The sequence below is a fragment of the Erinaceus europaeus genome, chromosome 14, assembly GCF_950295315.1.
Source record: "Erinaceus europaeus chromosome 14, mEriEur2.1, whole genome shotgun sequence".
Classification (NCBI taxonomy): Eukaryota; Metazoa; Chordata; class Mammalia; order Eulipotyphla; family Erinaceidae; genus Erinaceus; species Erinaceus europaeus.
This window is the reverse complement of record NC_080175.1, coordinates 6,331,420-6,358,746: the sequence shown is the minus strand read 5'-3', so window position 1 is coordinate 6,358,746 and position 27,327 is coordinate 6,331,420. Positions and strand designations below refer to the sequence as shown.

The following is a 27,327-nucleotide window of genomic DNA, read 5'->3' as shown; positions in this document are numbered from 1 at the left end:
CCCCCAAAAAAGGGGGGCTAGATTTTATTGCTAATAACTTGCTCATATTTTCTTTTTACCAGAGCACTGTAGGTGCCAGGGATTGAACTCGGGACCTCTGTTGACACTGGCTTGGAAGTTTGTTGTACAAACGACTGTGCTATTTCCCTTAACCCTTTGTCAGTTTTTTTTTTTCTTTTCTTTTTAAAGAACCAAACCCAGTGGATTGCATTATAATTTACCACTAGGAAAGATTATGGTGGGAAAATGTATTTGCTTGTGACCTGGGAGGTGACACAATGGCTAAGACACCGGACTCTCAAGCATGAGGTCGGGAGTTCTATCCCCAGCAGGACCTGTGTTACAATGATGCTGCAGTCCTCTTCTGTCCTAAATAAATAAATCAGAGAGAGAGGAAGAGGAGGAGGAGGAGAAAATATATTTACCATGAAACCTGGAGCCAATAAGAGGGCTTTATTCAGATGGGTGCAGCTTAGATATACGTAGGGGTAGAAAGCATAATGGTTATGCCAAGAGAATCTCGTGCCCGAGGCTCCAAAGTTCAGGTTCAATCCCCGACACCACCATCAACCAGAGCTGAGGAGTACTCTGGCAGAAAGGGGAAAAAAAACTTGAAGTAATATAGTTATTTTAATGAATCCATATAAATATTCATGTGTACTGTTCCTCATGACCAGTCATGAGCTTAACTAATGTGTGGCGATGCGTTACGTCATATCAGGGAGTCGGGCCGGTAGCGCAGTGGGTTAAGAGCACGTGGTGCAAAGCGCAGACTGGCAGAAGGATCCCAGTTCGAGCCCCAGGCTCCCAACCTGCAGGGGGGTCGCTTCATAGGTGGTGAAGCAGGTCTGCAGGTGTCTATGTTTCTCACTCCCTGTCTTCCCCTCTTCTCTCCATTTCTCTCTGTCCTATCCAACAATGATGACAACAATAATAACTACAACAATAAAACAAGGGCAACAAAAGGGAATAAATAATAAAAAATTAAAAAATTACATCACATCAAATGTCAAACTTCACAGCAGCGGCACTTAGCTGACGACACACTGGCTAAGTGAGGAGGCCCTGATGTGGTGCCCAGCAGGATTCACTCTCAGGGTCCCCAACAGCTTTATTTCTCTGGGAAGAGAATCTATCCCTTCCTCCCAAAGAAAGAACAGCAAAGAATAGAGATGTTCCAGGTCAGAGAAACAGCCTCTCATGTAAGGTGCAAGCCTCGCCGTGAGGGCCTCAGTTTATATCCCAGTACCACATGGGAAGGACACAGCACTGGGAGAAGTTCTCTCCCTGAATAAAAGATAGCTCAGGGAAAAAAAAAAAAAGATAGCTCAGGGAAATAGCGTATATATAAGGCCCCAGCTACACACACACACACACACACACACACACACACACACACACACACACACACACACTTCCTATTTCTTCAAAGCTTTAAAATGAGGTTGGAGGAGAAAGGAGCAGATCACTTCCAGGGATCAAACTCAAGCTCCATCTGAGTCCCCTGCTTTATCCACTGCGTCACCTCCCGGGGAGTCCCCAAGTCGGACCGCCTCTGTCTAAATACGCCATCCTTTCCAGGGTCTGCTGGCCCACTCGGGCCTGCTCACACGGACATCCCGCTCCTGACAGTCAGATGACAGCACACAGGTGCCACCTCACAATAGTCTCAGCCTAGAACAGCGATGACTCACAAAGACTGCTTCTGGTTGCCTGGGTGTCAAGCCACAGCAGCCTCGCTGATGAGCTGCGGAAGGCTGACAGTCCCACTGAAGACCAGAAACTCGTGTGGCTGGGAGACAGCCCTATGGACAGGAGCTAAGTCAGAGGGGAGCCGCTGCTCGGAGCACAGGCGGGGAGAGGAAGAGCCAACATGATTCACCTGAAGCTGTCGATGGACAGGGCCATAGCTGAGGCCAAGGAGAGGAAGGCCCGGGTGCTGGAGGCCGTGAGGAAGACGGAGAGCAGAGGCACAGGCCAGGGCCTGGACGTTAGGGAGCCGCCCTTCAGGGCCTCCAAGTCTCTAGCTCTCTCCATCTCCAGCACCTCCTCCATCTCTCTCACCCCCTCCCCTGCCCTCACTCCCTCCCTCGCTGCCCTCCCTCCCTCCCTCCTTGTCCTCCCTCCCTCCTTAGAGACCCTCCCTCCCTCCCTCACTCCTCCCCTCACTCCCCCCATCTCCCGCACTCTCTTCATCTCCAGTTCTCCCTCCATCCCCTGCTCACACACCCCCTCAGTGACCAGAGTGCCCTCGGTGACCGACTCAGGATGGCAAGCTCTCAGCGCATCTGAACAGTAGGCTTGCTTTTCTTGCCATTGTGGGCAGAGAGGCAGGGCAAGGTTCGTCTCTCGGGAGGGTGGGGGCAGCGGGGCCCAGGAATGCCCCCGGTGACTCCAACTCCGGGACTTCTGCACCTCTCCTGGCCTCGGTCTCCGCTTGAGATGTTAAGTCAAAAGGATCCATTTAAGTTCCTGGCACAAGGTTTGCCATAAACAAATCTCAATCAGTGCTGCTGTGGGAAGGATAGTAAGAAACTCTCAGGCCCGGGTGGTGGCGCACCTGGTTGAGCGTACATGTTATAGTGTGCAAGCACCCAGGTTCAAGCCGCCGGTCCCCACCTACTGGGGAGAAGCTTCACTCGTGGTGGAACAGTGTTGCTTGCAGGTGTCTCTCTCCCTCTCCATCAACCCTTTCCTCTCAATTTCTGGCTGTCTCTATCCAATAAGTAAAAAAATAAAGATAATTAAAAAATAAAAAAAAAAGAAAGTCTCAGGCAAGAAAAATAAGACATCAAAAACAGGAGTCTTTTCTAGTAGGTTAGCTTTATTTCAGAAAAGTTTGGCTTTTGCCCAGTTCTATAGAAAAGGATTCTCTCTTGTTGCCAAGTCAGAGGACAGAAGGTGGTTTTAAAATTATGTCGCTAAATGTACAAAGTTAAGCAATAGAGAGATTTTTTTTTTTTTTCCCTTCCAGGGTTATTGCTGGGCTCGGTGCCTGTACCTTGAATCCACCGCTCCTGGAGGCCATTTTTCTTCCCTTTTGTTGCCCTTATTGTTGTAGCCTCGTTGTGGTTATTATTATTGCCATTGTTGATGTTGTTCGTTGTAGAAACAGAGATCTTAAATCTGTCTTGAGCTGTGCTCGATTTTAAACAAATCTCAAATTTCTCTGAAATAATTTTAGAAAAACACTCCCTATTGTTGCTGGGGCCTAACTGCTCTGAGACAGTTTGTTTCTGACAGAGAAAGGGAGAAATACCACGGCACCAAAGCTTCCCTGGGTGCCCAGGCACTCCATGTGCCGTTGGGGGTGGGGGGCGCTAAGCTCGAGTCACTCTCGTGGCAAAGCAGGTGCCCTCCATCCGCCCCCCCCCCCAGCCCCTATCATTCATGACATCAAACTGTCATCTGTTTAAAATGTGAGGCTTTGGAAATAACTGTGAAATAATGTTACACAAGTCAGATACTTGCTGGGGTTTTTTGTTTGTTTTCTTTGCCTCCAAGGTTATCACTGGGGCTCGGTGCCAGCACTATGAATCCACTGCTCCTGGAAGCCTTTTTTTTTCCATTTTATTGGATAGGACAAGAGAGAAATTTAGAGAGGAGGGGGAGCTTGAGAGGGAGAATGATGGACAACCTGCAGATGTGCTTCGCCACTTGTGAAACATACCCCCTGCAGGTGGGGAGCCAGGAGCTTGAACCCAGATCCTAGCGCTTACTACGTGTGTTTAACCAGCTGAGCCACTGCCTGGCCCGCTTTACTGTTTTTTTTTTTTTTGTCTGTCTGTTTTTAATCACAGCTTATAAAATTACATTTGCCGTAGTGACTGTGCAAAATTAAACTTAAAGCGGGCTCGCCAACTTGTTCTCACATCAGGGGAATTCCGTGGCTATTGACGTTATCAACTCCATGTCTCCTCCAGCGTTTAAGTAAACGTGCTTCTGACAATCCCAGCCTCAGACCAGCTGTAGTCTGGGGACCTCACGCACAAGAGACAGAGAGACACCTCAGTGCTGGAACCTTCTGTGTTGCCATAGTACCTTCCCATGTGATGCCAGGGCTCAAACCTGGCGCCTGTGCACAGTAAGGTCCTTTGCTCAGAAAGCATTCCCCACCTGCTTCCGGAAAAGAAAAGCAACTCACACACATCACCGACTCCGGCCTAAGAGTACAGAAACTTCCTTCTTGCTCCATACGAGCAGTGACTAACGTCCCTGAGCCAATCTCTGCCAGGGTATGTGGCCTGAAGCCTCTCCCCAAATCCCACCATTTCTCTGGGCTTTTCCAGACTGGCGTGGGTCAGACACATCCAAGACCCTCGGATCGCACCAGGATTCCAGTCACCACTAGAAAAGAAGATTGAGGTAAGGATACACACTCTCCGTGAACTTGCAGAGAGCCAACGGTAGGGCCCTGCCAAGTTTAGCACCGGACGGGGCAGTGTCGAGCTTGCTCACTGGGTTCAGTTCACGATGAAGTCGGAGCACGGGACAGAATCAGCACCGCCTGTCCTTTGACAGACAGCCCGCCAGGCATTACAGGCGTTAGTTAGACCTGTGGTCACCCCAGACCGGATCTGAATGAGTACTAACTTGGAAGGTCTGGGGAAGCCTCATTCAAGATGACCCCTAGGCCTTTGGGGAAATCCCGCAACAGGAAACGCCAAAGCTTGGGAGTTGGGGGGTGGGCGCGGGGCCTGGAGGCTCCACGAGCACAGACGGAAGAATTGGCTTTCGACTTCGATCGCAGATGGCGAACCCCGAGCTCGGTGGAGGGAGGCGGGTGCCGGGAGGGAGACGCTGGGACTCCAGGGGGTTGAGAGGGCCCCGTGGACTTTGGTGAGCGGTGAGGGGTGGGAATACATTTTGGCAGCAGCGGGAAACTACTTGAGGAGCACTTCTCAGCCTGTAAACCGAGGGTCTGTCGAAAACAAAGCCAGTGTTGAAAACAGAAATGAGAAATAAAGGCTTGTGACTCTTCATAGGTGAGGAGACAGCTGGGAAGGTGGGAAGGCCTGAGTGCTTCTGTCTTCTCAGAAAAGTCGAAGGCAAGGGCCTCGAGTAGGAGAGAGGTTGGGAGAAGACAGGTTCTGGAGGCCGGACGAGGCCCAGGCTAGGAGGGGCAGGCAGAGTCAGTGGCCTCACCCCACCGAGAAACGTTCCCACATCTTTCCCTCTGATAAGCATTTAGGTGGCCTCCACTGCACAGCAGCAAAGAAACTGCTAGTCAGAGAGTTTCAGCGGGAGAAGGAGTCCCTGCAAAGGCTCAAGGACACGTCCCCTGACTTCCTGTTTGCCAAGGCAGACGACTTCTACTACCAGAAGCGGCGCCGGCAGTGGCTGAAAGCCATCTGGAAGCGCTACAAGCCGGCCCCCGTCTGTGGGGCCCCTGCAGAGGATGAGGAAGAGGAGGACGAGGAGGAGGAGGAGGACGAGGAGGAAGGAGAACTGCCACCACCGCCACCACCGAGGCCCAGGAGAGGGGAGGCTGGGCGCTCGGAGTGCCGGATCCCTGAGAGGGAGCTGCGCCAGATCCAGAGGCACATCGACCGGGTGGAGCGGGCCCGAGGCCTCCGAGATGGCAGGCACCGACGGTGGGTCCTGCGGGGCAGGGACATTGCCAGCAGGGTGTTGGCCGCCCAGAGGGAAGTGGTCGCCGATGAGCCCCTGGAGCCCAGAAGCAATAAGCAGCAGGCCGTGCGGGTGTCGGAGCAGATCAGGGGCCACCAGGACCGGATGCTGCGGGGCCGCAGGCTCAGTGAGCAGAAGAGGGCGGAGGAAGCGGCCCGCAGGATACCCAGCCAGGTCCTGCCCCTGCGCACACAGCCCAGGGGGAAAAGGACCTCCAAGGAGGTGGCCAAGGAGTTCGAGTGGGTCACCACCTATCCCATCATTCAGCCTTCCACGTCGGCGCTGATCAAGGTGGCAAACCTCGTGGAGAAGTCCCCTGTGGGGGAGCCCGTGAGGAGGCCCCCTGAGAGGAGAATGTTCCTGAGTGTCCCGCCCTTCATGAGGAGCCAGTTGGTCAAGTTACGGTCCTAGTCCAAAACGGTCATATTCTTAAAATAAAGTTTGAGTTAGTTTAGGTTCTGGTGACTGTGTTCCTTTTCATGGGTGCTAGTGCAGTAAGAGCCGTCTGCACCCTAGGCTTGTTAATAGGTACATCAAACTGGAGGAGGGGAAGAAGACAAAACAACAGTGTTAAGCCACAAGCACCATATTCCCAGGTGCGTCAGCTCTCTGGACGGCAACCCTTACACAGGGGGACGTCAAATTGCCGCCATTTTCAAGTGAGTCTTGATTATTCTGTCAGGATTTCAGGCAGAACCCAGCAGGGTGATGTTTCTGCCCCCTTGGGGTGCCTACTTGGGGATATTCAGGCTACATGGCTGGGCTAATCGGGGGATCCAAGATGGCTCACCCACCCAGGGCAGCTGGACGGCTGGGCTCAGCTGACGCCTTCCCGTCTCCTCAGTTCACGTACTGAGCTGTTGGAAAAGTCCAGATACATTTTTGCATAGAAACATGTAGAAAAAAAAATAACGTGACTTTCCTCACAGCCCAATTGTTTCAAGACTACATGGCAGTCGGGCAGTGGTGGTGACTCAGGGCTCTGAGAGACCACAAGGCTTCTTGGGACTTAGCCTCGGTAGTTCCAGAACATCATTCCTGCCATATTCTAGTGTTCAAACATGGGGGGGGGGGGGGATGGCCTCCTCAGGAGGTGCTGCCGTGGCGTCTACCACACCAAGACTCTGAAGTCCATCACACACCTCTGTTCTCTGTTACACGACACTGTTCACGAGCAGTGCTCATCAAAACCAAATAAAAAGGGGCCAGGCGGTAGTGTGCCTGGTGGAGCGTGCACGTTACAGTGCACAAGCACCCAGGTTCAAGCCCCTGGTCCCCATCTACAGGGGGAAAGCTTCACAAGTGGGGACGCAGAGCTGCAGGTATCTCTCTCCCTCTCTATCTCTTCTTCTGCTGTCAATTTCTCTGTCTTTATCCAACAATATAAATAAACCAGATTGAATACTTTCATATGAACAAAGAAAACACATCCCACTGGTCCCGAGTTTATCACAGCAACTAAAGGCAAGCTGGAAGTTTCTCTCCCCTGCAAGTGAAGATGGGGTGATATGCGCACTCTGCCGGTTGAGTCACCACCTGGCCCTGGTTTGTCGGGCTGTCGGAAAAGTCACGAGGCATCTATGTCTTGCTATGCAACAAGACGTGTCAGGACTTTTCTGACAACCCAACAGCTGACTTGAGATGGAACACAGTGACTGGGAAGGTGAAGCATGAAGCATGGCTGAAAGGTTGGATGACAGGACAGCCCTGGGGTGCGGGAAGAGCTTGTGTCCAGCACTTTCCACAGAAGAACCACCTCTACCTCTTACACCAGTGAGGAGCAAGGAAGGGGACATGCAGAGTTGGGCAGTGGGAAAAGGAACCAACCGGGGAGGGAGAAAGCATGGAGGTCAGCTCTGAAGACAAGTCGAAAAAAATCATAGTCCACCCCGCAGTGTGCTTGGCCTATCATTGAGATTGGCAGCCCCCGGGCAAAAATGGGGGCTGCTGGGAAGAGGCGAGTGGGGTTGACAATGGAGGGGCAAGTACAGTACCTGGCTTGGCAGAGGGCTGAGTGTCCCTTAGGTGTAAATCACACGGTTCACTGGGCTTCACTTACGCCAGGAACAGCAATTTCATTGGCTTCCGCCCAATATCTGTTGACTAGCTAATCGGCTGCCACCCAGTATCTGTTGACTAGCTAACTGCCCAGCTAAGCTTGGGAACAGCCTGTTAGAAACTCTCAATGGGACCAGACTGGAAAAAGCAGGAACTTTCCCCACCACAGAAAATAAAGCATAAACTACAACTCCCTGATCTTTTCTGATAAGTGTACATATAGCAATGAATTTCGTTTAGTCAAAGACAACCATGACAAAATTTATTAACTATCAAAAGCTACATTTTACTAAAAGCAATCTCTTTAAAAATGTTTAATCATACAGTATATACAACACACACTGCTTTCCTTTTGTGATTTCGCTATCCACGTCAGTCCTTAAAAAAAAAAAAAAAGGGAGGGGGAGGGGAGAACTGGCTGGTTAATGGTTTATGAATGGCATGTCAAATGATCATTTTATATAACACATGACACCCAACACCTAGCCCCTCCCTCCCTAGTGAACAGTGTGAGCAGACACACAATTGCTGCTGTGTCTATTCTCTGGTTCTTGGTCATCTTGGACTATAAGCAGGAGAGTTTGAGATCAAGTAGTCCACATCACAGCTTAGTCTGGAAGGCAGAGGCAACAGAACTGGGGTATTCTGATTCTCATCCACAACAATCTACAGGACAGAATGTCAGGGTGACTGAGCAAAGACTCCTTTCTGGCCAGATTCCCCATCATGAAAATGAAGACAAGTTTCTCAGCACAAGTCAACTTTCAGAAATACCCATCTGCTAGCGTCACTCTAAGCTGGAGAAGCAGCATAATGGTTATGCAAGACTTCCCGTGAGGCCCCAAGTTCAATTCCCAGCAGCACCATAAGCCAGAGGCGAGCAGTGGCCCCCTCTCTGTCTCTCTTTTATTAAAATAGATGAAAATTAAAATAAGCAAGGCAATTCTATCCTAAGCTTTATTTCTTGTTTTTGTACTAAAAAACAAACAAACAAGAAACCTGGAGATGAGCAGAATGATGTAAGGACTGAAATATGCATCTTACCCAAAATGTCAATGTACACTCAAGTGCTCAGTGGAGGAAGGCAAGAGGGGTTTGAGAGGAAAAGAAAGACAAAGCCATGCGCAGGGCAGATAGCAGAAGGGTTCTGCAAGAGACGTTGATGCCTGAGGCTCTGAGCTCCCAGGTTCAATCCCCAGTAGCACCATAAACCAGAGGTGATCCGTGCTTTGTTCTTTCTATATCTATTTCATTAAAAGTAAATGAATGTTTTAAAATAGAAAGACAGCCAAAGCAGGAAGAAACTCTCATTTTGCCTCTGCCGGCTGCAAATCAGAAGATGAAAGCAATAAGCCCAAAGAAGGGAGTTTGTCGGGAGTCGGGCGGTAGCGCAGCGGGTTAAGCGCAGGTGGCGCAAAGCGCAAGGACCGGCATAAGAAACCCGGTTCGAGCCCCCGGGTCCCCACCTGCCAGGGAGTCGCTTCACAAGCGGTGAAACAGGCCAGCAGGTGTCTGTCTTTCTCTGTCTTCCCCTCCTCTCTCCATTTACCTCTGTCCTATCCAACAATGACTACAACAATAAAACAAGGACAACAAAAGGGAATAAATGAATAAGTATCAAAAAAGAAGGGAGTTTGTTCTGCCTGCTTCACCAGTCACACAGTTCTAAGGGGCAATACTGGTGGGTGGATGGGTAGGGACCGGGGTGTCAAAATCCAGAAAGTCAACAACAGGATGCCTTAGAGCCTTGGAATGCCACGTGCACCCAAATGAAAACACCTAGTACCCTAGCGACCTGGTGGCAATCTTACCTCAGACAGGTGTCAGGTACTCAACCTTGGCTGGCTCTGGCTTGAAGTAATCACAGGCTCTGAGATCTCAAAAGTCTTTACAATATCCTGGCAAAGAAAGGACATGCGGGCACGGAGTTCACGGCAGCACTCAGTGGACAACGAACTTGGGGCAGAGGTGGGGAGTAAGGGGGGGAAGTACAGGACACACACACACACACACACACACACACACACACACACACACACACAGAGACTGTTACCTCCCAGTCACGGTAGCTCAAAGCTATGATTCCTTGGTTCCTCATTTGGGTGTTCTGATCCATGCCCTGACTTTCTTCATTAATGTTTATGGGCTCTGTTTGTGAGACAGATGGTTCAAAGGTTATTAAATCAGATGAGGTGATGTGAGCAGAAACAGAAAGGAACAGGGTTGAAATCTTCACTGAGAAAAGACATAGTACTACATACTTGTAATATTACTTACTGTTGAGCTGGATAGTAATATTTATGACTTATTTATTATTATTATTATTATTACTGTATAGTAATATTTATTACTGTTGAGCTGTATAGTAATATTTATTATTAGTCTCAAGTAAGCCCACGTGCTTCCGTTTAATTAAAAAAAAAAAAAAAAAAAAGAAAGGTAGAGAAGTACCTTTCCAATCACTTGAAAACCTCTGCCTTCTAAGATCCAGCCCCAAATCTAAGTTTCTCTGAGACCAATACGAGGCGGAGAATGTTTAAAGTAATTGAGCAAAGCACTTCCTTCTCTATAGGAAACCTTAGACAGCAAAGTGGAATAAAGAATGGAGAATGTGAAGTGATTCTAAGAATTAAAGAGGGGGTTGGGGGAGAACCAAGGAGGTAACTGTGGCTGGTGGGGAGGCCTGGGGGGTGGGAGAGGAAATAAGGAACTATTCATAACGGCAATTATAAACTTTTGTTTGTCACTGGGATTATCACTGGAGCTTGGTGCCAGCACTATGAATCCACTGCTCCTGGTGGTCATTTTTTCCGGCTTTTTTTTTTACACCCCTTCTTGTTTTTATTTGACAGGACCAAGAGAAATTGAGAGGGGAGGAGATAGAGAGGAAGAGAGAAAGACAGACACCATTTGTGAAGTGTCCGCCAGCCAGATGGGGAGTGGGGGCTCAAACCCAGGTCCTTCCGCATGCTGGTATGTATGCTTAACCAGTGTGCCACCGCCTGGCCTCCCAATTACAAACTTTCTAAAAACAGGAAGGGGGAAAATATCTGATCTTGACAGCAGTAGATGCTGAACTGATACAGATGGAAGCTATGATCATATTTCAGTTGATTAAGCAAGATGCAGCAGGGTAGTAGTCTGTTCCCTAAAGGAATTTCTTGTTTATATTTAGTGAGAAACGAAACTCGAGCACTGCATATCCTTCCACTGAAATGGATGTTTCTGAACATAGCACCACGTACCTATTATCGGCAGTCGGTCTTGGTCAAGTCTTATCCTTGCGAAACCATCCTAAAAAACAAACATGCCGTTAAGAGAAGACTAAAATTTAAATTTCAGACCTGTAGCCACTGGATTAAAAAAAAAAGCCCACAAAATTCTTTATTTTATTTTTTTTTATTTATTAATGAGAAAGGAGGAGAGAGAGAAAGAACCAGACATGTGCTGCCGGGTACTGCACTCAGGACCTCATGCCTGAGAGTCCAATGCTTTATCCACTGCGCCACCTCCTGCACCACAACACAAAATTCTTTATCTCAGATGATCAAAATGGGTGTAAGGGAGTCGGGTGGTAGCACAGTGGGTTAAGCACAGGTGGCACAAAGCACAAGGACTGGAGGAAGGATCCTGGTTCAAGCCCCCGGCTCCCCACCTGCAGGGGAGTGAGTGGCTTCACAAGCGGTGAAGCAGGTCTGCAGGTGTCTGTCTTTCTCTCCCCCTCTCTGTCTTCCCCTCCTCTCTCCATTTCTCTCTGTCCTGTCCAACAACGATGACATCACTAACAACAACAACTACAACAATAAAAAACAAGGGCAACAAAAAGGGAATAATAAATAAATTTTTTAAAAAAGAAAAAATGAGTATTAACAGTTAAAAAACTAGGTGGACAGGATTTCCTCAGAGTCTCTCGGCTCTTTACCCAAAAACCACCTCAGCCCAAAGAGGTTGTAAGACCCTCACTACCTTGCCTCTTTTAACTGACCCATACTTATTTTGGAAAACTCCACATCTTATTATACATAATGCAGTTACTGACGACAGATGGCATATGCCTTTGCTATTTTGTCTGGAAACACTCGTGTCTGAGCCAGAGAGAGCACTCACTGGGCAGGGTGCATGTCTCGCCTAGCATGTTCTAGCGTTCAAACCCCAGCGCCACATGCGCGCGCCACAGCCCCCGGGGGCAGCTCTGGTCCTCTGTAAATCTTCTTCCTCTTTGAATCATCAAGTAGAAAAGCTTGCCCTGGGAGCAGTGAGATCACACCTATATGAGGCCCTAGCTCCACAAAGACTTTTGTCTAAGATTAAAATCCAGTTTTCCTTCGATGTGCATCCTGGTGTCAAACTAAGCGTAGCCTGCGGTCACCACAACTGGGTCGTGAGTGGTTTTAGCCTTCTGGCCCACTCACTTGAGGAGTTACGAGACTTGCCCACAGAACTCCCGCAGGCCTTTTCAGTCGGCCTCCCTGTTCGTTCAAGCCCTGCTTCATTTACTTGATCAGGGTCTCTCTTTACACTGTCAGCTTTGGAGAGAGAAGAAGTGATAAGGCCATCCACATTCTCAGTCTAGTGTTCGGGAGTAGATTTCTTCAGAATAGGGGGTCAGGGGGTGGCTCCCCTGGCAAAGTGGCACACATCACAGTGCAAAAGGACCCAGGTTCAAGCCCCTGGTCTCCACCGGCAGGGGGAAAGCTTCATGAGTGGTGAGGCAGGGCTGCAGGTGTCTCTCTGTCTCTTTCCCTCTCTCCTCCTCTCTAAATTCGTCTCTATCCGAAAATCAATATATAATGTTTTGTGAGGACAAAGATTTCTCACGTGACCACTGTCAAATTCAGAGAGTTCAAGCGTAAGTGCCAAACGGTTATCTAATTTACACTCCCAGAGTTAAACTTTGCCACTTTGGTCTCTAAAGAATTTCTCAGATAGATAAAGCACGTGCTTAGCTAGCCTCTTCTCTACGGCAATGTTTTGGTACAAAGGGTTTTAAATACCTACTATCTAGCACAGATACACAAGATTTAGTGACTTCTCCTCTGAAAAAGCATCCAAGCATCACAGGAGAAATCATCTTAAGGGAGTCGGGCGGTAGCACAGCGGGTTAAGCGCACATGGTGCGAATCGCAAGGACCGATAAGGATCCTGGTTCAAACCCCCCGGTTCCCCACCTGCAGGGGAGTCGCTTCACAGGTGGTGAAGCAGGTCTGCAGGTGTCTGTCTTTCTCCCCCCCCCCCCACGTCTTCCCCTCCTCTCTCCATTTCTCTGTCCTATCCAACAACAACTACATCAATATTTACAACAATAAAACAACAAGGGCAACAAAAGGAAAAAAATAAATACAAAAATTTCAAAAAAAAAAAAAAAAAAAATCTTAAATCTCACCCTGATAATGAAGGAGACGTGGAAGATGTTCTCCACTGTCCGAGGGAAGGAGTGTGGGTCAATCACAAAGTCGAAGAAAGACATCGGAGTGTCAGCTGGAGACAAAGAGGGAAGATGGTTTTCAATGATGCTCAGCACTACTTTCTTTTACTATTTTTATCATTCATTTATTTTTGATAGAGACAGAGAGAAATTGAGAGAGAAAGGGAAGATAGAGAGGGAGATAGACAAGACAGACACCTGCAGCCCTGCTTCACCACTCATGCAGATGCGGACCTGAAGGTTGAACTCAGGTCCTCAGGCACGGTAATGTGTGTGCTCAACCAGGCGGCTACCAGCCAGCCCCTCAGAGAAACTTCCTGCTGTCAGAAGGCAACGGGGAGAAATGCACACCCACTGCTGACTGGGAGGCGCTGAGTGGGAGACAGTAGAGGTCTTGCACACACAAGACCCAAGGTCTCTATTCACTTATTGGCCAGAGAGACAGAAACTGAGGTTGAAGGGAGACATAGAGGGGAGAGAGGAGTCACCTGCAGCCCTGTCTCACCACTTGAAAATCTTCCTCCTGCAGGTGGGGACCAGGAGCTCGAAAACCCGGGTCCTCGAGCACTGTTAACTTTGCCCTCAACCAAGCATGTCACCACCTGGCCCCAAATACTAACATTTCTCACTTCAGCAATTTAGGCCAGAGTAGAATGCTATGAAGAACTTAACTTGTCCACTAAAATAAGATGTTAAAGTACATTCAGGACACCGTCATACAATGGGAGTCACTGAAAAGAACAAGGGAAAGGGACAGACTGGGTGGGTGCATGCCTTGCCCTATGTGTGTGGCCTAAGGTCTAGCCCCAGCACCACATGGGAGCACCACAGCACTGGAGGAAGCTCCAGTGCTGTGATGGCTCCCCCGCCCTCTCCATCCAAAACCATCCCTGTGTGAGGCCTTGATGCCCCGGCAGATAAACAGGAGGGGCATCACCATGTATTGGTGACGGAAGAACATTTGCTTGCGAAAGTTGCGAATTCTGCATACTGTGTGTATTGTGAGCGTGGTGGGTTTTGGAAAAAGGAAATGCAAGTAATAAATTCAGCTTCCTCACAGCAGTAGGGAGACGAGGGGACAGACACTCTCACTTTCCTTACTCCCGTGGTACGTCTTAGTGTGTAAGAGAAAACAAAAATCCCCCACCTTTTAAAAATAAAGATGAACCTGAAATGACTCAAACATCACATACAACTAAAGATGCCTTTTAACTCTTCCATTGAAAATGGCACATCTTCAACGAGGTAGATACCATAATGGTTCTGCAAAGCGAGACTCATACCTGAAGCTCCAAAGTCTCAGGTTCAATCCTCCACAAGCCAGAGCTGAGCAGTGCGCTGGTAAAAATTTAGAAACAAGCAAACAAACAAACAAGTGGCATGGGGAAGTCTAGCTCAAGTGGGAGAGCAGAGAATTTGCATGCTGGAGTTCCTGTTCCAATCCTCAGCACCACATATACCAGAGTGGTGGTCTGCTCTCTCTCTCTCATATGAAATTGAATATAAGAGGAGGTGACATATCTCAGTAATACACAGATTGTCTGTCATACTTACGATCTTCTCGAAAATAGGTCTGTAACAATCCCAAGATTCTTTCGACTTCTTTTTCAGTTGCTTCTTGATGGGATTCTTCCATTCTTTTTAACTGAAAACATAAGTAAGTGTGTTATCAAGCTGACTGACCTGCTTGTCTGTTCGGTTTTTTTTTTCTGATCCCTTCTGTACCCACAACGTCCCTGCATGTCATTCCTGGGGAAGGCTAGCAATTTTCATTCCCATCTTCAAAACTGACCATGAATAAAAGATTTCTTAGTCTCTGTAAGACTTCATGAGGACTTTCAGGATTGGGTATGATGGACATGCAATAGCAAAATTCATCCAAAGTGTCAAGTTCAGTTCAGGGAATGTCCCTGATTGCCTAATCAAACTTTCAGACACTGTAACACAGCCTATCGGAAGCAGTGAGATAGTAAGTCTTACTCTATTCACTTACTTCTTAGTCTACAAACAACAACAAACAAACACAAAAGAAAAGAAAGAATAGTTTATAACAGTGGCTTTTAATTGGGACTGATTTTGCCCCCTGGGGATACCTGTTAATATCTGGACACATTCTTGGTCGTCACAAGTAAGGACAGTAGGTGCCCTGGCATCGAGGTGATAGAGCCCAAGGTGTTGTTAAGGCTCCTTCAGTGCACACCAAGAAAACTACCCAGCCCAGACGGGGGAACCGACAGTACTGAGCCGAGAACGCCCAGCTCAGGAGTACTGATTCAAACTACAGAAATGAGCTCAGGCCAAGGCAAGGGGACAACATGCTCAGAGCCTGTCGCTTAAGGAAGGCAGCAACCTGGGTGGTATTTTGTGAGTTTTTCTTACAAAGGCCCAGGAAGAGGTATTCTCAATCTGTGTTTTTCTTTTCTTTTTTTGCCAGCCACCAGGGTTATTGCTGGGCCTAGGTGCCGGCACTATGAATCCACCACTTCCGGCACTACTTTTATTAGATAGGACAGAGAGGAATATGAGAGGGGAGGGAAAGATAGAGTGGGAGAGAGAGAAACCTGTAGGCCTGCTTCACTGCTAGTGAAGTGTGGCCTCGGTAGGTGCGGAGGGGAGGCTCGAACCAAGGTCCTTGCACGTGGTAACGTGCGAGCGTGCGCGTAACCAACTGCGCCGCTGCCCGACCTTCTGCTCTCGAGTCTTTTCAGAGGATCGAGCCAGGAAAGCAGAAGACCAGCTCATTTCGCCAGTGCCTAAAAGGAAAACTTGTCACAGCCAGGTATCTGAACTGGCAGTTTATGTGACAGTGACTCGAGCAACCGTCAGCCATTACTCAGAGGCCACCCAGCAGAGAACTGTTATCAATGGCCGGCACTCGGGTCTTTGGGTCTTGCAGAAGATGACGGCTGAAGTGACCAGACCTGGCTCCAGTCCCCAGTGCTCAGAGAGGAGGGCTCAGCTGACACACAGTTACAGGAACCCTGGAAGACAAGGTGTGAAGGGAAACAAACCTGGGCAGGCATAGCCCGCTGCTCCTCGGGGGCGGCGACTCTTCGGGGACGATCGGTGCGTGGCTTAGGTATGGGCGCCTCTCCTTGAACAGAACCCAACCTGATGGAAAATACGCTTTCATGTCTTTGATTTGTAAGCAAGTGGATCTCACTGGCTGAAGGCAGCACCCGGGAGACAAAGTCAGAGCAGGCATCAGGGGTATGGGTGCCAACGGCAGCCCAAGATGCCTGCCAGCTGGTGACGTCCTTCCTGCTTCCTGTGTGGTCCTTACAGAACTCCTGGGAGCTTCGCTCAACCGGAGACACCTGCTCAAACAGCGTTTGCTCTGAACCATGTGCCGGTGGACACGTCTGTGGCCTTCCCAGCTAGCCTACTAATTTCTCGGCAGGGCCAACTGCAGAGAGACCAGGAGGATGAGAGTTGGGGAGGAAAAGGAAGAGTTCCACTGGGGTTCAAAATGTTGGGTCCAGAGATGCCAGAGCACAGATCCAGAGCCTGGGACAACAGAACACACCTGTCTTAGGGTAACAGGGGTGTGTAACAGGTCAAACAGTGGCCATGGGATTCCTATGCCTTTTGGGCTCTTCCACTCTCCCCAACTAGAAGTAGAAGTAGGAGTAGGAGTAAGAGGAGAAGGAGAAGGAGAAGAAGGAGGAGAAGGAGAAGGAGGAGAAGGAGAAGGAGGAAAAGGAGAAGGAGGAGAAGGAGGAGAAGGAGAAGGAGAAGAAAAGCTCTAATAAAGACATCGGTTACAGTAATAGATGCATCATGTGGACACCAACATGGAGATCAGAGTCATTTGAACACAGAACGACATCCCGGGTGCCCCAGAGCTGGGAGAGCACTTAGACAGACTGGGCTACCCAGGAGGGTGGCGTCTGCTTAGGAAACCTGCCTCCTGTCTGGAGAAGCTATCACAGGCTTCCAAGTTGGGGCCTGTAGGATACGTCAACCTCCCCAGACACTGTCGCCCAGGACACTACAAGCCAAGGGGTCGGCGAGTTCTCATGGTGGTAATTCATGACAGGAAGTTGGGCCGAGTGATGAGACTCAAGTCGCACCAGAAACGGTTATCTTGAGAGCCCAGGAGTCCAGACAAAGTCTAAAACTCAAAAGAAAAATAGAAAAGAAAAAGAGCGTAGGTGCCTACATGCGTCTCGCCCACAAAGCCGTCTCACAGAGACACTACGAGTTTCAGAAGGTTCAAAAGAGAGGTGAGAACAGACAAGAACCTGTGAGTTCTATCTCTTAAGGAAGGAGACAACCTGGGTGGTTCCTTTGATCAAGGTAGTTGAAGGTTTTCTTACCAAGGCCCAGGAAGAGCTATTCTCAGTGGCCCCCAAAGGATTGAGCCGGTAGATTAAAAGTCAAGCCCATCTTGTCTGCACAGAACTGAAAAACTTCAAAATCAGAAATCTGAACTGGCAGTTTATGTGACAGTGACTTGAGCAACCGTCAACTGGGGGCCACGCAAGGAGATAACTCAAAGTAGTAAACTGCATACGATCTTCACATGCTTGACTGCAGGGAGGTACTGCTCTGCCATAGGATAAGGACGTTAAAGACGCCAACAAAACAGAATCAGGTATTATGCCCCAGACTCAAAATTGCACAGGTCAGCCAGTGCAGGGCCAGGAGGGAGAGCCTTGGCGAAGAAGTCCAGTCCCCAGAGTTCCCAGCTGAAAATAAACAGAAGGCTCCATCCATAGCCACACTTCATGGGCTTGGGCCAGAAAAATAGCACAAGGGTTCTGCAAAAAGACTTTTATGACTAAGGCTCCAAAGTCCCAGGTTCAACATCCTGCACTGCTGTGACCAGAGCTGGGCAGTGTTTAAGAAAAAAAAAAAAATTAAAAAAAAAAAAGATTTTTTTATTGGTTTCTAACTCAAAGTGGAAAAATTCTCTAAGGAGGGAGTCAGGCAGTAGTGCAGTGAGTCAAGCGCACATGACGCGAAGCACAAGGACCGGTGGACGGATCCGGGTTCGAGCCCCCGGCTCCACACCTGCAGGGGAGTCGCTTCACAGGCAGTGAAGCAGGTCTGCAGGTGACTGTCTTTCTCTCCCCCTCTCTGTCTTCCTCTCCTCTCTCCATTTCTCTAGGTCCTATCCAACAACGATGACAACAACAACAGCAATAATAACTATGACATAAAAAAACAAGGGCAACAAAAGGGAAAATAAAAGATAAATACATATATAAAAAAAATTCTCTAAGGAGTCGCCCCCTGATCATCCCCTCTACAGAAATTGCTTGTTTGTCCTTACAATAGAAAATTAAAGTAACAGTAGCAATAAAGGTGTAAAAAGTTAAGGTTTTACACAAATGGCTGGTCTGTCCGATTTTAAGAATGATCTTACAGAAAGTGGAATGTATGGGTTTTATTAAAGGTGTTTTCTGCTGTTTGGCCTGATATTTTCCAGGAGTCATAGACTATGAATTCAAAGTCAGAACTATCTTCATCACGGATGAGTTCTTCAGCTTCTAGCGGATTTACACCCATATGTGTCAGCTACAAAAAATGAAGGGAAACAAACAAAAAAAAAACCCCAGTTAAGCCACAAGCAATCATTCAGCACATCCAAATAAGCTGTCATCAGTAAACCTCCAGAGCCCAGAGGCAGAAGCTCTCTTCAGAGATGGCTTCAGTTCTATTACCAAAGACAATCACACGTCCACAGTCCTACCGTCAAAGATGCTGCCTTCAGGGCAGACAGTAACTCTCAGGGCACCTAGGGACAGCTTAATGAGAAACTAAGGTGACTTTACCCTTGGGGGTCTATCCAGAGACAGTTTTGTGCTGTCCCGTCTGGGAGGCAAGAGGTGGGGTGCAGATGGCTTCTAGTGGGTGGCCACTCCCGGTTGTGCACGACACAGGCCCCACTGCAGACTCCCTCAGCCCCAAGTGCGCCCCGGCTGAGGGCTGAGCTCACGGAACAAGGACTGGGTCACTTTGAAAGTAGTAGTTCACTCTCAGAGCAGTAGGGAAGCTGAACTAGTGTCAAAAGATAACACTTTATCCCAGTCCAAAAGCTCTAGGACATAACAGGGAAGTTCAGCTGGCTTTCAGATATTTGGGTTTGGCCAGTCTCCCGGAAGCTACTATCTATCAGCTTCCGTCTCAGGAGGTGCAGGAAGCTTCGGCCTAGCATCAGAGAGAAGTGTGCACCATCACCAACGCCTGCCTTCTTGGGAAGAGCTGGCAGAAGTTTAAAGATTTCTTTCATCTCAAGCCACCATGCAGAAAACGCATTCTGTTAAATTTATTTTTGAGAAAGTACACTTGTTGCGTTAGAAGGTTATAAAATACATAGAAATGATCAAATGTAGTGGCGCGCGGACACAGACTCCAATCACAAAGCCCTTCAACAGTTTAACCTTCAAGGCAGTCAAACTGTGAAGAGAGGCCACAAAAACCTGGTGGTACAGTGTGGGGGACGGGGATGGGGATGAGGACGGTGGACTCTCCCAATGTCCCCGCTGTCTCTGTCCTGCCTCAGCACTTGTAGGAAAATGTCTTCATTTTTGATCAAATAAGATCATGTCCATCTCGTATGCCTCATCTGATGACCTAGCAACTATCAATTTTCAAGTTTTATATCAAGTGCATTAAGACTTTTACAATGTACTTTGATCAGTTAGTTAAAACAGTTTTCCCTGACAAATCAAGTGAATCTTTTAAAAGATAACCCAGGGACCTGGCATCGGTCTCTCAAATCATGGGATCCCAAAGTCAATACCCAGCACTGCACACGCAAGGGGGAAACACTGCTTGTCTCACATCAATCAATTAATTAATTATAGGCTGAGGAGATAATAGTGCTTATGCAAAAGACTCGCCTGCCTGAGGCTCTGAGGTCTCCAGGTTCCATCCCCAGCACCACCATAAGCCCTGAGCAGTGTCCTGGTCTCTCATTAAAATTTATTTATTCCCTTTTGTTGCCCTTGTTGTTTTATTGTTGTTGTTATTGATGTCATCGTTGTTGGATAGGACCAAGAGAAATGGAGAGAGGAGGGGAAGACAGAGAGGAGGAAAGACAGACACCTGCAGACCTGCTTCACCGTCTGTGAAGCGACTCCCCAGTAGGTGGGGAGCCGGGGCTGGAACCGGGATCCTTATGCCGGTCCTTGCGCTTTGCGCCACCTGCGCTTAGCAGTGCTACTACCCTACTCCCAAAATAAAACATTTTAAAGACTTCAAGTTCAGTTTGCATTTTTTTTTTGAAGTGAAGGGTTTAAAAAAAAAAGAAATATTTTTTTAAGCTTTATTTTATTTGGTAGAATAGAGAAAAAATGAGAGGAAGGGGAGGTGGAGTGGCGGGGGGGGGGAGAGAAACAAAGAGACACTTGCAGCTCTGCTTCACTACTTATAGAGCTTTCCCTCTGTGGGTAGGACTAGAGGCTTGAACCTGGGTCCTTGTGCATAGCAATACATACACTTAACCAGGTGCACAACTACCTGGTCCCAAATGTGAAGGTTTAAAAACCTCGTCTGCCTCAGGCTTTCAAACCTGGGGAGATACCATAGAAATTATGCAGAAAGGCCTTCATGCCCAAGGCACCAAAGGTTCCAGGTTCAGTCCCTGGCTCCGCAAGAAGCCAGAGCTTAGCAGTTTAGAATAATAATAATAATTAATTTTTTAAAAAAATCAGCCTGGATGGCGGTGCAGTGGCTAAGGCACCTCAAGCAAATCTCAAACACCACCTCATGTGTCAGTGATGCTCTAGTCCTCCCTCATGAATAAATGATGCTTATTTTAAAAAAGGAATTTTAATTAAAGAAAAGACAAAAGACAAAAAAAAAAAGAGCAAAAGCCCAATCACATTTGCACAGCTCTGAAATATTCTTAAAGAACCATCAGGCCTGACTCACCTGTAGCTCAGCCCTATACCTGCCATGAGGGCTTCTGCTCCACCTGGAACAAAGCCCAGGTCGCTGGGCGTGACCCAGAATACAGGAGCTGAGCACCAACTCCAGGGAAAATGGCCATTTGAGAATAAACATAGCACCCCCGCATCTAGAACACGAAGAGACTTCCAGAGGCCCTAACGTCCACCCTACACCCCACTACATAGCTGTCCTCTGCTATTTAATTTGTTAGAGATCTCTCTGGAGGAACCAGAGGCCAAAAAAGAAAGACAAAGAAAAAGAAAGATAGAAAAAAACTGACTGGGAAACTATTTGCATTTGGATGTGATCAGTAAAACAGTATGTGACTGTATGTGACCAGTGAAACATGCTTTAATGAAGAGTCTGCAGCCTTCGACTTACCAGAGTTTCCACGTATCTTAACATATCAAACGAGTTCAGATCAGAGCGCAGTTGTTTAGCTTTCTCTTTGCCCAAATCAGAAGCCAAAACAAGAAACTGGGCGTCTAGGACGGCTTCTCTGGCTCGGGACACTGTTCACAAGAGAAGGAAACACACGACAGCTACAGGCTGTCTTCCCCACACAGCGAATTACTCGACCATTTCCCGAGTCCTCCCCAAAAGACAAATAAACAAACATACAAGAACAAAGCTCAAACACACACATCGCCATCTTAAAACTGGCTCCCCCGCCCAACTCACCAAAATCTTTTTTTTTTTTTTTTTGCCTCCAGGGTTATCGCTGGGGCTCAGTGCTTGCACCATGAATCCACTGCTCCTGGAGGCCATTTCTCCCCCTTTTGTTGCCCTTGTTATGGTTATTACTGTTATTGTTGATGTTGTTCATTATTGGATAGGACAGAGAGAAATGGAGAGAGGAGGGGAAGACAGAGAGGGGGAGAGAAAGACAGACACCTGCAGACCTGCTTCATCACCTGTGAAGCGACTCCCCTGCAGGTGGGGAGCCGGAGGCTCAAACCGGGATCCTTCCGCAGGTCCTTGCGCTTTGCGCCACGTGCGCTTAACCTGCTGCGCTACCGCCCGACCCTCCCTTTTCTTTTTCTTTTCCCTGTAGGGCAAGGACCTCCCCAAACTGTAATTGCACTACTCCAGGGGTGCTTTTCCATTCAGAGAGAGATAAGAGAGACACCACAGCACCAGTTTCTGTGCTACCAGCGTTCAAATCTGGCTCACGGCCACAAACCCTGCCCAGGATGCTATCTCTCCAGCCCCTCATCAACACTCTGATTGGAAGCAGATCAGCCTCTCTAAAAACCAGCACTCTCTCCAGTGTTCCTACTTCTGGGACCCTCCTGAGGTGCAGACTCTCCCTAAGGCCAGTTTAATCAAGCCTCAGTGTTCTCTCATTTTTTTTCCCCCTGGGATTCTTGACAAGCAGCCCGGCCCAGTCTTCCCATCGCCGCCGGTACTGGCAGGAGCCGAGCCCTAGATGTGCCACAGAGCTAGCTGATCAGTAACTAGCCATGTGGTCAGAGGCATCATTGTGTAGCCCTGAAGCTTATGACCACGGGTTTGGAGAGACAGCTCACGGGCCTAGCTCTGAACCCAACATCACCTGAGGGGTGGCATGGCACCAGAAGAAGCCCCACAGTGCTCTGGTTCTCTTCCCCTCCACCCCCCAAATACAAAAACACTCCAGGAAAGGTAACATCACACACCCCAGCTCCACAAAAAAAAAAAGGAAAAAAAAGGATGCAACAAAAATCAACCAGCTTCACACACTAATGTTATCACAATAAAAAATATTAAAAGTAATGCAGTTTAAAAGAATGGGGAGTCAGGCGGTAGCACAGCGGGTTAAGCGCATGTGGCGCAAAGCGCAAGGACCAGCAGAAGGATCCCGGTTCGAGCCCCCGGCTCCCCACCTGCAGGGGAGTCGCTTCACAGGCGGTGAAGCAGGTCTGCAGGTGTCTGTCTTTCTCTCCCCCTCTCTGTCTTCCCCTCCTCTCTTTATCTCTCTCTGTACTATCTAACAACGATGACATCAATAACAACAACAATAATAACTAGAACAATAAAACAAGCGCAACAAAAGGGAAAATAAATAAATATTAAAAAAAAAAAAAAAGAGGGAGTCGGGCTGTAGTGCAGCAGGTTAAGCCTAGGTGGTGCCAAGTGCAAGGACCGGCATAAGGATCCCGGTTCGAACCCCGGCTCCCCACCTGCAGGGGAGTCGCTTCACAGGTGGTGAAGCAGGTCTGCAGGTGTCTGTCTCTCTCTTCCTGTCTGTCTTCCCCTACTCTCTCCATTTCTCTCTGTCCTATCCAACAACAACAATAATAACTACCAACAATAAAAAAAAAAACAAGGGCAACAAAAGGGAATAAATAAATAAATTTTTTTTTAAAAAAATGAAAAAAAAAAAAAAAAAAGAATGTATGGGGGCCGGGTGGTAGCCCAGCGGGTTAAGAGCAAGTGGTGCCAAGCGCAGGGACCGGCATAAGGATCCTGTTCGAGCCCCCGGCTCCCCACCTGCAGGGGAGTCGCTTCACAGGTGGTGAAGCAGGTCTGCAGGTGTCTATCTTACTCCCCCTGTCTTCCCCTCCTCTCTCCATTTTCTCTCAACAACAAGAACAGCAATAACAAGTTATAATAACAACAACAATGAGGATAAACAAGGGCAACAAAAGGGAAAAAAACAACCTCCAGGAGCAGGGGATTTGTAGTGCAGGCACTGAGCCCCAGCAATAACCCTGGAGGCAAAAGAAAACAGAAAGAAAAGAAAAAAAAATGTATTTTTTTTGACAAATTAAAATAAAGGCTATGTGTGAGATGGGGAGTAGGAGAACTACCATGGAAGCAACAGCCCTGGGGAGCAAGGAGTGGCCTTTGAGGGAGGAGGCTATGAAAAGGGTTGACAGGGCCAGGGGGCAGAGTTCAGCGGTGGAACACTGGACTAGCTTTTGGAGCCCCTCCCACAGGCACCCAAGGCCAAGTTCAAATGCTAAATTGCAGTGTGAGCCCTCCAGGGTATTTTATTTTTGAATCACTGATTTCCTGAATGCTCAGCTCTTTCCAGTTCTGTCTTGATAAAGCCTTTTGGTATTCTCTCCCCTTAATGGACTAGAAGAAGGAGGTAACAGGAAGTGATAATGACAGACAGAAGGAGACCCAGGGAGGAAGAAGCATTCTAGAATCCTTCCCTGTTAGCCAGAAGGCACTGAGCAAATCTCTATGTCGGGACGACTTTAGGAGATTTCCAGGGTTAAAACTGAGACCTTAAGGTATGAGTGCCGGCTTTGGCCATCAACTCTGGGGCTCAGAATTTCACCTTAAAAAGGAGGCCACGTCAGCACAGGCTATGGGTGTGAAATAATTAGATGCTCAGACTGAGAGAGAGGGCCTGTAGGAGGCAGCCTACAAGACCAGGCCTGGAGAGAATAAAAGAGGGCAGAAAAAGTTTGGGAAAGTGAAGAAGTTCCTTGCAGAAGGTTCTAAAGATGTTTAGCAAAAATGAGAGCAGGATGGAGGTAGTCAAGAGGCTGGAATCAGATCATCAGAACATAAGGACACAGGTGGGAGGCAGAAAGGGAAAAATGTTAAACGTCCAGACACCAGAGGGTAACAAGTGTCTGTCCTTAATTTAACTAAGAGGGTGACAGTGGAAGTGACAACAGAGGGGTTCTAGCATCTTCACTCTTTAGCCTCGGGGCACTGAGCTCATTTTTTTTCACACTGACACACACACACACACACACACACACACACAGGAGACCAATGGGTCACCACCTCTGAGTTTATGCATCAGGGCTGATAGCAAAGAGCTAGGGAGAAGGGAGAACTGGGAGGAAAAGAGACTCTGAGGTCCCAGGTTCAGTCCTCAGCACCATCACAAACAGGGGCTCTGGAACCTCTCTCTTGTTGTCCCTTTGTATTTCCCTCATTAAAATAAAATAAAACAAAAATAAAGTATCAAAAAAGAAAAGAAAAAAAGAGAGAGAGAAGGAAAGAACTTTGTGAGATAACCGGAAAAGGAATGACAGGGAACCCAAGTACCCCTTCCGTAGAAGGAAATAACACATTTACCTCCATTAAACAGATTGTTGGCTTCTTCAAGGACCTCTGTCAATTTATCACTGGCATTCAGTATATCCTCTCGGTTTTCTATTGGGAAAATAATTATTTTAAAAGGAGAAAAAAAAAAGCCGACTTAAGGGCAGACGTACTCACCTACTTCTTAGAGCTAGTCGCTGGGTCCCAAATCTACCTTCCTTTCACTCCTCCCCCACCCCACCCCCACCCAACTAAAATGGGGTGCAAGAAGGGACTTGGAAGCACGGGACACTTTTTCAGGGAAGACTGGGGCTCCCTCCAACCTCCAGAGAGCTCCAGCTCGCAGCTTCCCGCCCTGCAGGCCTCTCCAGCCCCACCCCCTCCAGCCAATAGGTCACCCCGCGGGCCGGGGTGCATTTCCAGACTTTGCATGTCCATTTGTCCTGGCCTGGAGGGCTACTGCAGGAAGCGGCTGGGGGTCCGAAGCCAGCGCCTCTGTCTCTCCCTGGTGACTGAGCTCCCCAGGGCCCCCCGACACACCGACGCCCGCCACCCCGCCCCCTTTGGGAGTGTCCCCAGCACGTGGGCCCCCGGGGGCCCACCTAGGAGGATCGCCCAGCACGTCAGTCCCGGGCCCCCCTAGGGAGGGTCCCCCAGAGCATCAATGCCCCCAGGGAGGGCGCCCAGCGCGCCTGTCCCGGGCCCCCCCAGTGCACGAGGGTCCCCCAGGGCGGGTCCTCCAGGGCGCCTGTCCCGGGCCCCCCCAGTGCACGAGGGTCCCCCAGGGCGGGTCCTCCAGGGCGCCGGTCCCAGGTCCCTCAGTGTACGAGGGTCCCCCAGTGCACGAGGGTCCCCCAGGGCGGGTCCTCCAGGGCGCCGGTCCCGGGCCCCCCAGTGCAAGAGGGTCCCAGCCCCCCAGAGAGGACCCCCCCAGTGCACCAGCGCCCCCAGGGGGAGGTCCCAGCGCGCCGGTCCCGGCCCCCCAAGAAGGGTCTCCCAGCGCGCCGGTCCCGGGCCCCCCGGAGGCCCCCCCCGTGCAGCCCCCCGGCGCCCCCCCCCCGCGGCCGTCCGGAGCCCCGCGGGACCTGCGCGCCACGCCGGCCAATGGGGGCGCGGGGGCCGGGGGCGCCGTTGGCTGCCGGCTCGGGGCCCGCCCGCACCCGCCCGCCCGCCGCGGCCGCCGCCTTACGCTGCACCGAGTTGATGAGCGCCCGGTACTGGTGGCGGATCTGGCGGCACAGGCTGGGGTCCGTCTCGGCCTCCAGGCTGGCGGGGTCCAGCAGCTCGTCCCCGGAGTCCGACGGCTCGGGGTCCTCCGGGCACGGGCGCTCGGGCGCGGCGGCGCGGCGGGGCCCCGGGGACAGCGGGGAGCGCGAGCGGGAGCGGGAGCGGGGCGGGTCACGGTGCGCCTCGCGGCCCCGACCCCGGGGCGCCGCCCGCCGCCCGCTGCCGTCCCCCGACATCGCGCCGCCGCCGCCGGCTTCGGGGCTTCGGGGCTTCGGGGCGGCGGAAGTTCGCGCCAGAAACTGAAAGCCCGGCCCGGCGCGAGCGCCCGCTCCCCGCACAGCCGCTGCCGGGCCGCGCACAGCGACGCCTCTGGCGGGAGGCCGGCGGCGGGCAGGGGCGGCCGGGCCGGGGGGCTGCGGGTGGGGTGGGGTGGGGGCCCTCGGCCTCGGCCTCGCCCGTGTGCCCGGTCCCCGCGCCCCCGACCCCGCCGCCGCCTCCCCGGGGTCTCCCCGCTCCTCGCACCTGCGAGCGGGGCCGACGCTGGACGTGGGGGGGCGGGAGCTGGGGGAGCGGGCGGAGGTGCGGGGGCTGGGGTGGGGACATGGGGCACTGCTGGGGCTGGGGTGCAAGGGCTGGGGCGGGGGTTGCGGGGGCTGGTACAGGGTTCCTGGGGCTGGGGTTTGGATGTGGGGCACGGGTGGGGGTGCTGGGGCTGGGGTGCTCGGGCGGCGGTGCAGTGGCTGAGGCGGGGGTGCAGGGGCTGGTACAGGGGTGCGGGGCCTGGGGTGGGGTTGCTGGAGCAGGAGTGCAGGGGCTGGGGTAGGGGTGCAGCATCTGGGGCAGAGAGGCTGGGGTATGGGGGGCTGGGGCGGGGGTGCTGGGGCAAGGGTGCAGGAGCTGGGGTAAGGGTGCAGGAGCTGGGACGGGGGTGCAGGGACGGTGGTGCAGGGCCGGGGGTTCAGGGTCTGGGGCGGGAGTGCAGGGGCTGGTGTAGGGGTGCAAGGGTGCGGGGGCTGGGGTGGGCTTGCTGGGGCAGGGGTAGGGGTGCTGGGGTAGGAGTGCAGGGGCTGGGGTAGGGTGCAGGGACTGGG

The 27,327-nt window shown here is 50.3% G+C and overlaps 2 protein-coding genes across 6 annotated transcripts; one reads left to right on the top strand and one right to left on the bottom strand.

Moving 5' to 3' along the window:
* Window positions 1-438: 438 nt before the first annotated feature.
* On the bottom strand, window positions 439-26,677 carry NSMCE4A (NSE4 homolog A, SMC5-SMC6 complex component). Of its 5 annotated transcripts, none has more exons than XM_060171144.1 (11): window positions 26,199-26,677; window positions 25,043-25,120; window positions 21,398-21,528; window positions 18,486-18,637; window positions 16,126-16,225; window positions 14,669-14,759; window positions 13,073-13,167; window positions 10,935-10,983; window positions 9,743-9,837; window positions 9,501-9,587; window positions 439-588 (listed from the first exon to the last, which is right to left on the bottom strand). In XM_060171144.1, exons 1-10 carry the CDS (start codon window positions 26,470-26,472, stop codon window positions 9,513-9,515), a joined length of 1,140 nt encoding a protein of 379 aa, XP_060027127.1. In that variant the 5' UTR covers window positions 26,473-26,677; the 3' UTR covers window positions 439-588; window positions 9,501-9,512. The 5 variants fall into 5 exon arrangements, with proteins under 5 accessions (XP_060027127.1, XP_060027126.1, XP_060027124.1 ...); XM_060171143.1 differs by lacking the exon at window positions 439-588 and adding an exon at window positions 6,020-6,169; XM_060171141.1 differs by lacking the exon at window positions 439-588 and adding an exon at window positions 7,937-8,067.
* Window positions 1,639-6,085, top strand: LOC132532722 (uncharacterized). Its single transcript, XM_060171136.1, has 3 exons — window positions 1,639-2,295; window positions 4,290-4,365; window positions 5,185-6,085. The coding sequence occupies exons 1-3, from the start codon at window positions 1,874-1,876 to the stop codon at window positions 6,040-6,042; spliced, it is 1,356 nt and encodes a 451-aa protein (XP_060027119.1). The 5' UTR covers window positions 1,639-1,873; the 3' UTR covers window positions 6,043-6,085.
* Window positions 26,678-27,327: the final 650 nt, after the last annotated feature.